Raw genomic sequence first — 15,726 nt, 5'->3', positions numbered from 1 at the left:
CCACTGGAGTAGCTGCTGGCCTAGATTCCAAGCCCCCTCCCTGGCCAAAGGTGGGAACTGGGGGTAACCGGATCCATTGCTCCCCTCGCAGCTCAACCAGTTTGACGGTGGTGGAGCTATAGCCACCAACTCACCCATATTGGTTAAGCCTGTGCCCAAACCCTCTTTCCCTGTGGGCGTATTTCCCCAGCAGCCCCCCACCATGATCTCCTGGGGCACCACTTAAAAATACAAGTGCCAGTCGGGCACCATGTCTCACACCTGTAATCCCAGTACTTTGGGAGGCCGAGACAGGTGGATCACGAGGTCAGGAGAATGAGACCATCCTGGCTAACACGGTGAAACCCTGTCTCTACTAAAAATACAAAAAAAATTAGCCAAGCGTGGTGGCGGGCGCCTGTAGTCCCAGCTACTCAGGAGGCTGAGGCAGGAGAATGGCGTGAACCCAGAAGGCAGAGCTTGCAGTGAGCCAAGATCACACTACTGCACTCTAGTCTGGGTGACAGAGTGGGACTCCATCTCAAAAAATAAAATAAAATACAAGTGCCCGCCGGGCACGGTGGCTCACGCCTGTAATCCCAACACTTTGGGAGGCCGAGGCAGGCGGATCACGAGGTCAGGAGATCGAGACCATCCTGGCTAACACAAGAAACCCTGTCTCTACTAAAAATGCAAAAAATTAGCTGGGTGTGGTGGCAGGCGCCTGTAGTCCCAGCTTGTTTGTCTGCTGTTAAACAGCAGATAAAACTCCGGTCCCTGGCTGGGCCCAGTGGTTCATGCCTGTAATCCCAACACTTTGGGAGGGTGAGGCAGGAGAATGGCGTGAATCCAGGAGGCGGAGCTTGCAGTGAGCTGAGATCACACTACTGCACTGCAGCCTGGGTGACAGAGTGAGACTCCGTCTCAGAAAAAAAAAAAAAAAAACAAATTTAGCTGGGCATGGTGGCACATGCCTGTAATCCCAGCTACTCGAGAGATTGAGGCAAGAAAATTGCTTGAACCCAGGAGGCAGAGGTTGCGGTGAGCTGAGATCACGCCATTGCACTCCAACCTGGGAAACGAGCAAAACTCCGTCTCAAAAAAAAAAAAAATATGCAAGGGCCTTGACCTTGACCCAGAGTATTCTGATTCAGGAGGTGTGAATGGGGCCTAGCATCCTCTTATTTTCAGAAGCTTCCCAAGGGAGTGTGCTGCTCAGATTGATCGGGGGTCTTCCTCTCTTACTAGAGGGTCTCCTCCCTCTGAAGGCTGTTTGTGTACAAACATAAGTGTTTTCTGCCTGGCTCTTGGTAAGCGCAAATATCAGTGAGTGCTGTTATCAGTATTATTTCTACTGCTACTTTCTGGGCTAGTGAACTGTCAAGATGTATGTATTCACTAGGCTGGCCTGGGAATTTGCCCCACTGCCCCCACTTGGGAACCATCTCTGGGCATGGTTTGCCCTCCTTTTCAGTTGACCAGTCTGATTTTTTAGCAGTGTCTGTGACTCTCATGTTTCCAGCCCTCTTAAGTTGAGCAGGTGGCCAGGAAATGTGTGGCTGGTGGAGGTTGGGACTGCTGATTTTCCAGGTCATTGGTAAAAACCAAAGCTACCTTCATTTCCCTCATCAGAAGACAGAGAAGTCATCCCCATCTATATAGTCTTCTACAGTTGGGGTGTCTTCCCAGACAGGAAAAGAGCATCCTCTACCACCATGAGGTCAGATAGCTATTCCTCTAAAGTCCAGAGCCTTGAGCCAGGTGCGGTGGCTCATGCCTGTAATCCCAGCACTTTGGGAGGCCAAGGTGGATGGATCATTTGTAGTCAGGAGTTCAAGACCGGCCTGGCCAACATGGCGAAACTTCGTCTCTACTGAAAATATAAAAATTAGCCAGACATGGTGATGGTCACCTGTAATCCCAGCTACTCGGGAGGCTGAAGCAGGGGAATAGCTTGAACCCAGGAGGCGGAGGTTGCGGTGAGCCAAGATGGTGCCACTGTCCTCCAGCCTGGGTGACAGAGCAAGAGATTTCATCTAAAAAGTAAAAGTCCAGAGACTTGACTCCTCTGGGTACCTACCCTTGGGCAAAGTGGGGATGATAGTTACCTCCCTAGCAGAACTGCCACAAGGATTCAATGAAATGACACTGATCAAGCTCTTAGCACAGCACCTGGCACCTGGTGGAGGTACTGCTTCTGCTATTGGCCATTTTTACTGTCATTTTTATCATCACCATTCCCATTATTATTTGTGACAGAGCCAAGCAGCTCTGTAGGGACCCAGTGAGCCTCAGGAGTGCCAAGCTCCAGAACTGCACAGGCTTTTCCCACAGTTGCATCACAAGGGCAAGTCTGTTACTCGGGAGAGCTCCCAGGAGCTGCCCCGTCTTAGCTGTCTATCTCCCGTGTCCTGTTGATACGATCTGTTAACATTCTCAGCTCCAGGTCTGAAATATACAAAGAACAGGGCCTGTTTGTTCAATCCAACCTTCTAAGGTTTAACTCCCAAAGGAAATTAAATTAGGTGCCTGGAGCTATGACAGTCTGTCGTGTTTCTTTGCAGAGAATGTCACCCTTAATATCATGCAGATCTCATGTATAATTTTTCCCCTTTAATTATTTTAAAATAACGTGAAGTTTCCAGCAGGAACCAGCAAATCACCAAAAGCAAAAATGGAGGAGCAACTAGGATTTGTCCTCATTTTTGATCTGGCCATCCCCTCCCTGAACCGAATCCAAAATAAGTCCACACACAGATGGTGCCGCGCATGGGGGTTGCTCTACTAAAAGCCACCATAACTCACCCTCTCCCTAGCACCAGTTCCAGACCTTTGTCAGAGGAACCAGCTTAGAACTGAACTGAATGTTGGTGGCATTACGTTTCCTTGAAGAATAACTCTGGCGTCTCACTGGGTGACCACAGCCCCTGTGAACCATTGCCCCTCTTCCTGTCCTCCCTCCACCCCATCTCACCCCCAGCACTTGTTATAGTTCCATATCTATTTGCTGATCTGACAGAAGGCCCCTCCCTCCAAGTTATTTGTGAGTTAGAAATTAGCCCAGCCCAGACTGGAGCCATTATAATATAATTGGGTTTTAGGTATGCTTGTGTTTGTGCTAGCATTTGCAGAGATGGCAATGAGCCCCGGAAATGCCAAAAATATGAATGTAACTTTTGTACTACTTGAGCAGACTGGTGATAACTGGTGGGGAAACTGAACTTTTTGGGGGGACACCCCTGGGATAAGAGAGTAGGAGGAGCAGGGGCTTAGGCTGTGAGAGAGAGTATGTGTATGACTGGAGTCTGGGCAGAGTCAGCCAGTCCCACTTTGGGGAATTAGGAAGAACTCTAGGGGTGCACCTCCCCGAACTTTGCCAACTTTGCCTCTCCTGCTGTGTCTTGTCTCTGTCCTCGATCGGGGCCCTAGCTCCTAGAACAGAGAGTTTGATGAGGAGATGTGGACCAGTGGTCAGAGCTATTTTGTTCCTGCTATGGGCTTGGAGCCTGGGAAGGCTGGGTCTTTTGTCTCCCTGCCAACCAAGAGAGAGTGCTTGTCCCCGTGGGAAATGGACTGCCTTCATGCCTGTGTCCCTGGAAGGATGAATAGATGAGTCAGTGTCCTGGGGGTGAGAGTTCAACATTCGGGAGCAGTACTCCAGGCACTAACTTGAGAGTCCAGACATCACCACTATATAGTCTTAACCACTCACAAGCCGTGTGACACTGAGCAAATTACATAACCTGCCTTTGCCTCAGTTTCCTCACTTCCTCAGGAGACAGGGAGTGAGCATGCCCGGTATGATGGTGGCTTTTCTGCTCACTTGGGGGTAGTGTTCTTATTTCTCACTCCCTCCTCCACCCCCATCCACTTCTTGCTTTGGAGACCTCTATCCTGCGAGCTCACCAGCCGTCCTGTGTGCTTGCTTTCCTTGTTATCTCACAGTGTGGAAACTTTTGTTCTTGACAACTGACAATTCCCTGGGGAAACCTGGTGGGTATTTTTTCAAGTTCTCAATTCTCCTCACAGGGAGGGTTTCCCCTCAGAGGAGCCCCTCACCTGGATCTTCACCCCGTTATCTTTCTTCCTTTGTGCCCTGCCTGGGTGCTCAAGGTGTACAGGAGGAGACAGAGTTGTGGCCCGGGGGTACAGAAGGGTCTGCAGTGGAGGGAGGCTGGGAGGCCCTGGGGACAAGGACAGGGAGGGGGAGGGGTGAAGGAAGGGGTCAGAGTTGGAAGAGGAAAGACATCCTCACCCAGGGCGTGGTGGGGTGCAGACCTGGGACCAGCTTGGCCTGGCTCTGCATAGCAGCCTGACCAGAGGGGTGGGTGGGGAAAAATGGCCCAGCAGATTGAGGAAGGCCTGGTTTTAAAGGCCCTGAGAGCCCTTGGATGTTGGTATTGGCTGTGAAAACTTCTTCAGCGATGAAGATGGTGGTTGTGCCAGCCAAATAGTGGGGCCAGACTCAGCATCAAAGTGAGAGGCAATGAGGTGTCAGACTAGAACAGCAACGTGGAACACTGGGAGGTGACCTAGAGAAGAGGAATCTCAAAGAAGTCTGGAGGAACTTAGTGGCTGATCGAGCCCACTTGGGAGCTTCCAGTCTGGGAGGATCTGGCTACTGTGAATGGGAATGGAAGTTGGGAGTCCGTTTGTCATCTGTAAAATGAGAGATGTTGGTCCACAATCTCCAGATTATCCAACTCAGACAATCTTGGATGTACCTTCCAGGGCACTTCCAGATTCCACACAGGGCTTGTATTCCAAATCCAAACAGATTCCTTTTGTCCTGCCATGGTGAGGGGCAGAGAGGGATACGAGAGCCTGACTGGGCAGCAGCTTTAATTTTTTTCCTTTTGATTTTTCTTTTTGTGCCTTTTTTTTTTCCCTGAGATTCCTTTTTACCAGCCTCACCAGTCTTCATCTCCCTTCTGGGAGCAGCATTCCCAGCCCTCCCGATGTCCTCCCTCCTCTCCCCATTTTCCCCTGACCCCTTTCCTTCTATGCCCCAGTCTGATATTGCAGGGAGGTGAGGGTGTGGGGGGAAATGACAGTTGGGGACAGGCCTCAAACACTTCCCTCTGTCCCTTGAACAGATCACAGTGAGCTCATTTCTCCTCCATGGTCAGAAGAGAGGTATAAAGCTTGGTGGTTGGCAAAAAGATCATACATTTAAAAAAATAATAATAAAAGCCTGCTTTGTGCCTTCACAGATTCTGTTGACCGAAGAGTTTGTAGAGAAAATGTTGGAGGATTTAGAAGATTTGACTTCTCCAGAGGAAGTAAGCTTGTTTGGCTTTCCCTGACAACGGGTCACGTCTCTGGGACCTTGTGTGTGTGCTTGTGTGTGCGCATCTGTGCATGCTTGTGTGCATGTGTACGTGTGTGCGTGTGTGCTTGCATGTATCTGTGTGGCTACGTCTATGGGCTCCTCCCCAAGGTGCAGGGATAGGCTGGAGAGGAGAATGTAGATTTCTCTTCTGTTTCTATGCACCCTCACCATCCCCTGCCCTACCCCCAGCCCTTGTAAGGACACCCAGCAAATCGTCTGAATTGCCAGCTCCTGAGAGCCTCATTGAAGAGGAAGCCAGGGCCTTCAGGCTAGTACGAGTTCTCCCCAGCCCCTGCTGTTCCCTGGCAGGTTCTGAACAGAACGCCCATGTCTGTTGCCAGAGAACATTCCACTGGGGAGTTCTGGTGGGCAGCAAGGGACTCCTGCCCTCGCCTTGGGCCACCCAGGAGCCACTCTCTCTTCTTCCTTCTCCAGCCATGAGCTGTCCCCTCTTAGTCTCCCTCTTCCAGCCCTGGCACAGAGCCGGAGGAACTGGCAGGCCAGCTGTGGCTATGCCTTCTCTAGCTACTCCTCTGGGGTAGAGGAATGGAGTCCATAATCCCCTTTGTTTTTTCTCCCTTGTTCCTGGCATCCTCATTTGCGGGGACTTACCTCATCCTGGAAAGTCCCTTCCCCTCCCCCTGCTCCTGCCCCCAGCACCCCAGCGGGATGGGAGCCTTCCTGGCCTCAGTGCCCCATGGGTTAGTGAACATTAGCAGGCTGGCCGGGCCTCCGGAGAGCTCTCCTGGGCCCTGCCCTGCCTGTGGCAGAGACAGACCCTTCCCTTGCCCGGTGTGCCGGGAAATGTGCTTGGGGGAGAACTCCTTTGCCTCCTAGGGGCCAGGCTTTCTACCCAGAGGGAGGCCAGGCAGGAGCTACGTTCCAGCCAGGGTTGGAGCTTCCAGATTCCAGGGCTCCCCGGGCTGTACCAGCTAGGACACAGTCCTCTGGTGTTCAGGAAGCTGAGGGGAGTGCACAGGGCAGGACTGTCCAGTCCAGGTCTCCAGGTGGACAGGAACTCCCCAGAGCCAGGGTCACCCCAGTAGAGCAGTGTCTCCTCTGTCCTCTGGAATGCAGCTTTGAGAAATTTGTTCTTTTATATATTCTAAAGCCATCAAGCACCCAGTCCATGCCAGCCAATCAACCCCCACAAGTCTCTGGTCCCTGAGTCCCAGCTCCCCATTCAGTCAGACCAGAGCCAGCTGCCCAGAAGCGCTTCCGGAGAGGCCTTGTCGCACTGGGATGGCACTGTGCCAGGCTGCTGCTTTGAGCTTGGGGGCAGGAGGAGGACAGTCCAGGCAAGAGGGACAGAAGCCAGGGGGAGCAGAGGAAAGTAGGTCACTAAAAATGACTTTCTTCTTTTTTTCCTTTTCGGTCCAGAGGCTGTCCCCACACCCTGCCTCACTTGCCACTTAGGTCCTGGCAGAGACAGTCCCCCAGCAAAGGGAGCGAAGAGGGAGGCAGCCAGGAAGGGTTGGGCTTGTCTGCCTCCAGCCCCAACCCCAGGCAGGCTGAGAACACTGTTCTCTCCTTTCCACCCTGCCCTGACTTCTGGCCTAGCCAAGTTAGAAAAGACAGACCCTGGGCCGGGCGCGGTGCCTCATGTCTGTAATCCCAGCACTTTGGGAGGCCGAGGCAGGTGGATCACCTGAGGTCAGGAGTTGGAGACCAGCCTGACCAACATGGAGAAACCCCGTCTCTACTAATAATACAATAGTTAGCCAGGCGTGGTGGCCCATGCCTGTAATCCCAGCTACTTGGGAGGCTGAGGCACAAGAATCGCTTGAACCCGGGAAGCAAAAGTTGCGGTGGGCTGAGATCGCGCCATTGCACTCCAGCCTGGGCAACAAGAGCGAAACTCCGTCTCAAAAGAAAAAAGACCCTGTGTCTGAGTTCCAGCATCAGTCCCAGGCAGTGAGCATTTATTGAGCACCAGCTGTGTACCAGACTGCATGCAAAATCCTACAGTAAAGAGGGAATAAGAGGCATCAGCCTCTTTCCCTTCCCCTACCAGAAGCTCCCAGGTGAACGGGAGAAACACAACTGTAGGCAAATCAGTGATTCCTGGGGTGGGATGGGAGACATTTGGCTCTCGTTGGCCACCACTGGGAGCACTCTGAGGCTGGTAACCCTGGGAGGTGGTGCGAATGAACACGGGGAGCGGGGTGGGGATCGGCCCCTCTTGAGGCTGCACCAGACCCAAGGAATCACCTCAAGCCACACTTGTCCCACTCTTCTGCTCCCACCAAGGCCACAAGTGTGTTTCTGACTTTGGGGCTGAACTGGGGTCTCCTTCCCTTGGGAGCCTTTGGCCAAGGCTACAGAGGACAGGTTCCAGGGTTCTTCCTGCACTAGCCTCTGAAAGGCCATGGCAGTGACAGAGTTCAGGCCACTTCCCCACAGCCTCCAGACCCTCCCCCAGCCCCCCATCCTCCAGCCCCAGGGCCTCAGGGAGCAGATTCCTTACATGCCTGTGGCCAGAGGCAGAACCAAGGAAGTGAGCAAGAGGGAGGTCAGCTTAGTGGAGAAAGGAGGAGAAAACGCCCTCCTCCAACCTGGCTCATTATTAGCAGGCCATGGGGAAAGAAGGGGTCACCAACTCCAGCCGTTTGAGCCCAGCCTCCCACCTGGGACAGGCCTGGGCAGTCTCTAGAAAGAGCACAGTGGATTCTGCTAACCACTCACACTCCTGGTCTGTGCTTGCTCCCTCCACAGTTCAAACTTCCCAAAGAGTACAGCTGGCCTGAAAAGAAGCTGAAGGTCTCCATCCTGCCTGACATGGTGTTCGACAGTCCGCTACACTAGCCTGGGCTGGGCCCTGCAGGGGCCAGCGGGGAGCCCAACCGCTCCCCAGTGACTTCCAGTGTAACAGTTGCGTCAATGAGATCCCCACAAATAAAAGGACAAGTGTGAGGAAGACTGCGCAGCACCACCCTGCGGCCCAGTGGGGTGCCGTGCACAGGCCACAGGTCCCCCACCTCACCTCCAGCTCAGGGGCCGCATCCCCCAGCTGCCTAAGCCCTGTGACCCATCAGGCCAGTGAGTGGGCAAATGCGGACCCTCCCTGCCTGCAGCCCGCACAGATTCTGGTTTGAGGTTTGACTCTGGACCCTGGTTGTGCCCCTAGGTGGAGACAGGCCTCATTCTCACCTACTCCCTCCGCACAGCCCAGCAGGAGGGAGGCGGACAGCCAGGTGCAGAGCACGTGGAGGTACTTCCCAGCTCAGCTCTGGAAGCCTTTGCTACTCAAGCTCCTCTGGCCATGGAACAATTCCTCTGATCATGTTTGGTTTTCTTCTTCTTCTTCCCTATTTTATTTTGTAGAAACCGGATGGTATTTTATTGCTCTGCAAAGATGTCCAGAAGCCATGTATATAATGTTTTTTAAACAGAACTTTATTCCCCGTCGAACTTTCGTATTCTCTGACAGAGGCCTAGGCTGTATCTCTCCTTGGGCTGCCACCAGAGAAGGTGCTTGGTGTTCGCCTGACAGCCCAGAGCCCTGGAGGAGCCGGCTGCACAGAAAGACTTTTCTTCCCAGCTGGGCCTGGTGGAGCCCGTGGCAGGGGGAGAGTAGAGACACTCCCTTGTGCAGCTTTGAGCCTAGTTTAGCTGGGGCCAGGGAGGGGTGCTACTGTTTTCCGAGTGAATGGGTCTCAAAGACTCGGTGACCCCAGCCTCATCTTCTAAGCCTTTTCCACCCAACCAGGCCTACCTGTGAGAGGGTGAGGTTCAGCACATCACACACCATCCCCACTGTCACTCAGGGCCTGGGTCTCCAGCTCTGTAATCAGTCCTGTCCCATTTCCTCAGTCCCTGGGCCTCCCAGCCTTCAGGCTGCAGGGCTGGCCTACTAAAACTGAAAAATCCACCTCTCAACATCTCTTTCACTTTGGTTTTGCTAACACTGCTGTCTGCCGCCCTCCCATCCTCCCTGTATCCATTCATGCCCTATCTTTTATTCTCCACTCCTCATCCCGTCTCCTTTCTGGCATCCTGGCCTCTCATGGTCTTCAGCCCCTCACCCCCAGTACTGCAGATCTCAGTCTGCCTTCCAGAAGCCAGCCTATCTCTAGCCCATGGTTTTGGAGTTCCTCTCGGGTTATCTCCCACTCCTGACCTGGAACCAGCAAGCCCCTTTCCTGCCTTCTTACCCCAAATTCTAGGGACAGGACTGCTGTTATACTTCAAGATCACTCTTTACACCTCTTCAAAGCAAAGTCATGACCATGCAGGGCTCCTCATTGCTCCCATCTGCCTCGCTGCACATGCAGGCACCACCAGGGATGCCACAGGAGTGCCCACAGGGTGCAGGACTCCGCTGATGAGAGATCCAGTTAAAGAGCTGCCCCCAGGGGTATGAGGGCACGAGCTGGGTTCTCCAGGGAGCAAGAGTTGAACCTCCATGGAGCCACTAGGCCTGGCCTCTTCTACACATCCCCAGGGCTATCTGGTTAACTCCATCAAGCTCAGAGTCACAAGGCACATCAGCCTGGAGTATTTGGGAGAGACTGGCTCCAGGTCCCCACCAGCCAAGATGCAAGCCACTCGGGACCTGATGTCAGCAGCTGTGCCTCTACTGCCCTGAGGACTTCCCAGAGGGAGCCCTACCGGCCATCCCCCACCACAGCAGCCCTGCCTGTGAAGCTCTTGTCTTCTGACATTTCATAGGCAGAGAGGTGCCATCAGTTCACCTCCATTCCTTGCCACGGTGACCAGCCTCTCCCTCAACTCTCTCTTGCTGGGGACCCGCCTGAGGCCCCCCTGCTGCAGTTTGCCCTGCTTCCATCTGCTGGGTGCCTCCATCGTTGGTTGGGTGGGGATGGGGCATTTTCTGAGCTAAGCTTTGTCATTAGTTTGTGAAGCACCTGGTCAGCAACTTGCCCCAGGCCTGGAGGGTCTTTGCGGACTGAAGGTAGACACCAGCCAGCATGGTGACCCTGTTCTGGGGGAGCAGGGTAAGGCAGGAGGAAGTGGGTGAGCTCCAAGATGATGAGCACATGAAGCCTGTGGCCCCTTCGTAACCCCCAATATGTCAGGAGCCTCACGCTCATCCAAGATCCTGCAGGGGCCAGGATCCATCTCACTGACTCTGAGGCAAGACAGGGCATCATGCATCTCTGACCAGGCCTCCTTTCCCATGGGCATTGGTGCCTCCCAGAGGTTTCTCAGGCTGCTGGCTGGTGAGAGAGGACCTTAAAGAAGATCAAGCCAAGCTGACCATGGACCCTGCCCAGCACAGCTGCTGGCACAGAATGCTTGGTGAATGTCCCCTTTCTTTGCCTCCCTGCAGCTCTGTGGGAACCCCTGACCTTGTCGTGGGTGGAGGAGGTAAGGGGCCTCCCTCCCTAAATCTGCCTCTTCTGCAAGCTACTTGGAGACTTGCCTAGTCCTACCCACCCCTCCAGGTCCTGAGAAGGGCCTTTCCCTTTGCTGTTTGCCTGCTATATAAGGCAGGATCCTATGGCTCCGCTGGCTCAGTGTGGGCTGCAGGAGGACCGCAGACTCAGCTGCAATTCTAAGGGGGGTTTGGGAGGCTTGTGCGAGGTCTCAGGCCTGTCTGGGGAGCTGGTGCCTCTTCCTGCCTGTATCTTTCTCTTCCAAGGGCAGTGCTCCAAGGCAGGGACTGGAGACGCCGAGGGGAGAGTCTAAAAGGGCTAGAGCATTTTTAAAAATAGACACAGGGTCTTGGGACTGGGGTATCGGATTGAGTTGCAAGCAGGGAGAAAACCTGAAGGTCGGTGCCCCTATGGGGCTGACCAGTAGAGAATTTCCTTTACTGTATTTTTGTATCTGGTCTTCCCTCTCTGGCTTCTAGGACATCCGTGCCAGGTGAGGTGCCTGGGGCCCTGTTACAAGTCAGGAGCCCTGTAGAGTGACCCCTCCTTTTGTACAAGTACCTGAATGCTGCAACCAGCAGATTTTTGTAAAATTTTATATTAGTTTTTAATGTCAGTGGCGACTCGGTTCCTAGGGCTGCAGCCAGCCTGGGACTTTTGTAAGAATTTTTGGGTGACTCACTTAGATATCGTTTCCTTCTTGCCCCCTCTTCCTCTCTGTAATCTAAGTGCATTAAACATCTTTGCAGAAGTGCCTGGGTTGTGTGCTCATTTCTGGCTGCCGGGAGTAGTGGAGCAGGAAACCCGGGGCCCTGGCAGAGGGAGTGGGTTGTACTTAGCCACTTAGAAGCCAGGATGGAGGGAGGCCCCCAGGATTGTTGTCGAGAGTGGAGGAGGTGCCAGGGAGTTGGGATCACACAGCTGGTGGCTCTTCAGTCATGAAGAAATGACTGCAGAGACAGGCTCTTCCTCACTGGTCCTGAATTCCTCTAAGGTCAAGGGAGTAGGAGCGAGGAGCAGTCTGGGGAGATGAGGCGGTGGGAAAAGGCCCTCTCCCTGCCACTTCATCCCTCTTCTACCTTCCTCTCACCAAAAACCCCTTTCGCCTTAGGAAGAGGGGCCCAGACAGGTGAGGAGGGCAGGCCCTCCTCATCTCCTTTGGAGTCCTTGCCCCGGCTTCCAGCTCCTCTCACATGACATCTAAATGCCACCTCCTAATCCAGTGCCCAGGGGCAGGATCCAGATAGAAGGTCAATTCGGAACCCGTGACACCCACTGGGTGACACAGAGGCCAGCCCACCCACCGTAGCAACTCCACTGGGCCTGGCAGCAGAGGGAGGTATCGGGTATATCTTCCTTTCCTGGACTGCCCAGCTCCTGCCTCTCCAGGGCTGGGGGGCAGCAAAACAGCCCAACGCCCAGTGTGGGGAGGCATTGCACTGGGGGAGAAGGCACTAGCCTGGCATTCAGAATGAGGGCTGGCACCCAGAGTTCTTGGAACCTGTGACCACCCGGGCCCTCACATATTCATTCCCTTCTGGTTTTCTATCCTGGACAGTGGCAGGGGATTTGGCTGGGGCTGGGGTGGAGGTCCTAGGACATCATAAGCAAGGGAGAGGGGATGTCAGCTCCTATGAGGGGGCTCTTATGTCCTGTCCCTTCTGTGAGACCTAGCCATGTGGGGGGCCTTTGCTGGGAGGTCCACACTCCTTCCCCTGCAGCCTCTTACTGAACTCTCGAATGGAGCAATGCAGCAGGTCCTGTCTGGGGCCCTCATGCCCTTTCCCTTTTCTCCCTGGAGACTGGGGGCTGGGGAAGGTATCCTCATCCGACTTTAGCCTACAAGGACACAGTATCAGGGTGAAGTTCTTGCCCCAGAGAATGCAGAATAGCAAGATCCTCTGCTTAGGTGGTTCTGCAAGACACCAGGCTGAGGCTGTTTCTGGAAAGAGAAGGACTCCTGGGCCCAGGGTAGAGACCCTAGCCCTAGAATTAAGGAGGAGAGAGATCTACCATGCCATCTGTAATATCTCCTCCAGAAAGTCCTGTGCATTCCTCCCAGGCGTCTGCTTTGCCTCATCTGGGGTGCTGGGTGCCCTGGGGAGGGAGTCCCACAGGCATCAGGGGGGCCGGGGAGCCTGAGATATTTGCCAAACTGGCCTAACCAGAAGAAGAATGCAAGCTACAAGTGACTCAACCCAGCCAGGCAGGCACTGAGGTGGCGGCAGGCTGCAAGGGGGTAAGTGGTGGGGAGGCCAGGGTGGGGTGATTTGCTGCGCAGGAGAAGGGGGAAGCCTGCAGGGGCAGGTCTGGATGTGGTCTGAGAGGGGCAGCCATCTCCAGGCCCCTTCCAGGGGACATGGTGGGACTGACCCATCCCCTCCTTTCCTTCTTATTGCCAAGAAGTCTGGGAGGTGAGGGCAGCATGGGGGAAGAAGCAACTGACTGCTGGTGGGTGTCCATGGCTTGAATGAGCATAGCTCTCCAAGTAACTTGTAGGACGAGGGAGACTTTGAGGGGGTTATCATGAGAGTAGTGGTCTTACTGGGGCCAGAGAACTGGTCTTACTGGGGCAGAGACCCTCTTCCTTGATTTTCCAATTTCACCCATCCCCACCCCATACATTTCAGTACCATGAGAGCACTGCAAGGACGGAGAATGGAGCTTTTGGGTCTCAACCTTTACAGGACAGATGAAGGCCAACCATGCATTGTCAAGCCTCTACAATAACACTGTGGGAATGAACTAGAAAACATACTGTTGTTCTTTGAACAAGTGTGTGCCAGGCACTCTGTTATATGCTGAGACGCCAGACTCAGGCCCTGCCTTAAGAGGCTCGGAGTGCAGTGAGGGGAAATAGACAAGGAAACACATACTTATGAGGAAGAACCATCAAAGAGGAAGGCAGTAAGCTGCTTCCTGTCCTACCCCAGCTCCACCACTTATCAGGGTGACTTCAGCCAGGTGCCTAACCCAATCTGGGGAGATTCAAAAAAAGACTACCTGAAGAAGTGACATCTAAGTTAAAACCTAAAGGATGCTTAAGGATGAGTTGAGCAAAACAAGAGGAAACTTTACTTTCATAAGCTCTCCAGGCAGTCAAAACAACAAGGGTAGAAGCCTTAAAACTCTGGTTGGGAACTAGAGTGCAATTTGGAGTATATGGTTTAAGGCATCAAGCTTTCATTTTAGGACCATCTCCTTGTCTGCTGGATGGAGAATGTTTTGAAAGGGGGTAAGAATGAAGGAAAAGTGACCAGTGATGCTTGCATTAGGGTAGAAGCATCTACCTAGATGGAGAGAATGGGATTCATTTATTGATTTGACAAATATTTATTAGGCATCTACAATGTGCTAGGTCCCATTCTATGTCTACGCACCATGCGTAGATTTATTAGGCACCTACAATGTGCTAGGTCCCACTCTACGCACAATGCTAAAGGAGGTATTAGCATTAAAGAAAATACCTCCTTTGACAGATCTTACTTTTTTGTTGTTGTTGTTGTTGAGACAGAGTCTCACTCTGTCGCCCAGGCTGGAGTGTGGTGGCGCGATCTCGGCTCACTCTAACCTCCACCTTCCAGGTTCAAGAGATTATCCTGCCTCAGCTTCCCAAGTAGCTGGGACTACAGGCATGTGCCACCATGCCCAGCTAATTTTTTATTTTTAGTAGAGACAGGGTTTCACCATCTTGGCCAGGCTGGTCTCGAACTTCTGACCTCAGGTGATTCACCTGCCTTGGCCTCCCAAAGTGCTGGGATGACAGGCATAAGCCATGCGCCCAGCCTCACAGATCTTACATTTTAATGATGGGCGACAGATAATAATTTCTTTTTCTTTTCTTTTCTTTTCTTTTCTTTTTTTTTTTTTTTTTGCGCTGGAGATTTGCTCTTGTTGCCTAGGCTGGAGTGCAGTGGCACGATCTCGGCTTACTGCAAGCTCCGCCTCCCAGGTTCAAGCAATTCTCCCACCTCAGCCTCCCAAGTAGCTGGGATTACAGGTGCCTGCCACTACGCCCGGCTAATTTTTGTACTTTTAGTAGAGATGGGGGTTTCACCATGTTGGCCAAGCTGGTCTTGAACTCCTGACCTCAGGTGATCCACCCGCCTTGGACTACCAAAGTGCTGGGATTACAGGCGTGAGCCACTGTGCCCGGCCAGATAATAATTTTCTTTCTTTCTTTTCTTTTCCTTTTCTTTTCTTTTCTTTTCTTTCTTTTCTTTCTTTTCTTTCTTTTCTTTCTTTTCTTTCTTTCTTTCTTTCTTTTCTTTTTGAGACAGAGTCTTGCTCTGTCACCCAGACTGGAGTGCAGTGGTGCTATCTGGGCTCACTGCAAGCTCCACCTCCCGGGTTCATGCCATTCTCCTGCCTCAACCTCCCGAGTAGCTGGAACTACAAGCGTCCACCACCACACCCGGCTGTTTTTTGTATTTTTTTTAGTAGAGACGGGGGTTTCACCGTGTTAGCCAGGATGGTCTTGATCTCCTGACCTCGTGATCTGCTCACCTGGGCCTCCCAATGTGCTGGGATTACAGGTGTGAGCCACCACGCCCAGCCCAGATAATAATTTTCAAAAGGAGGAAATATCGTACATAGAGACCCATGCTATGGAGAAACAGAGGAGAAGGGAAAGTGGGGCTGGAGGGAGGGATGCATTTTAAACAGAGAGGTCAGGGAAGGCCTCACAGCATAGGTGACATTTGAACAAAGGATAAGGATCTCAATTACTGGAAGGAGTGTGCCATAGGGCTATCTGGGGGCAGATGGGCCAGGGAAACTGAAGAGCATCTGCAAAGGGTGAGGGAGTTAAGGAGAAACACACTGGGTGTCTTTGAGGGCACCAGGGAAGCCAGTGTGAGTGCAACAGAGTGGGAGAAGAGAAGGCTAGAAAATTATACAGAGGCCAGACTGTGCAGGACCTCGGAGGGAATTCTAAAACTTTCACCTTTATTCTGGTTGAATTGAGAAGGCATTGGAAGATTTTGAGCAGAGGAGTGACATTTTCTGATATATATATATATATGTGTGTATATATATGTGTGTGTGTATACATACATACATATATATATATATATA

The 15,726-nt window shown here is 52.7% G+C and overlaps 1 protein-coding gene across 1 annotated transcript in view; it reads left to right on the top strand.

Annotated features, from left to right (window-relative positions):
* SUFU (SUFU negative regulator of hedgehog signaling) overlaps positions 1-11,401 on the top strand; it is a 135,180-nt gene extending 123,779 nt beyond the window's left edge. Inside the window, 2 exon segments of the mRNA XM_017851690.1 lie at positions 5,193-5,261; positions 8,027-11,401. Coding sequence (XP_017707179.1) covers positions 5,193-5,261; positions 8,027-8,116 — 159 coding nt within the window. The 3' untranslated portion in view covers positions 8,117-11,401.
* Positions 11,402-15,726: the final 4,325 nt, after the last annotated feature.

The sequence above is a fragment of the Rhinopithecus bieti genome, unplaced genomic scaffold (assembly GCF_001698545.2).
Source record: "Rhinopithecus bieti isolate Rb0 unplaced genomic scaffold, ASM169854v2 scaffold_31787, whole genome shotgun sequence".
Taxonomy (NCBI): domain Eukaryota; kingdom Metazoa; phylum Chordata; class Mammalia; order Primates; family Cercopithecidae; genus Rhinopithecus; species Rhinopithecus bieti.
Note: the sequence above shows the minus strand (reverse complement) of the source record. Positions and strands in the feature narration are given on the sequence as shown.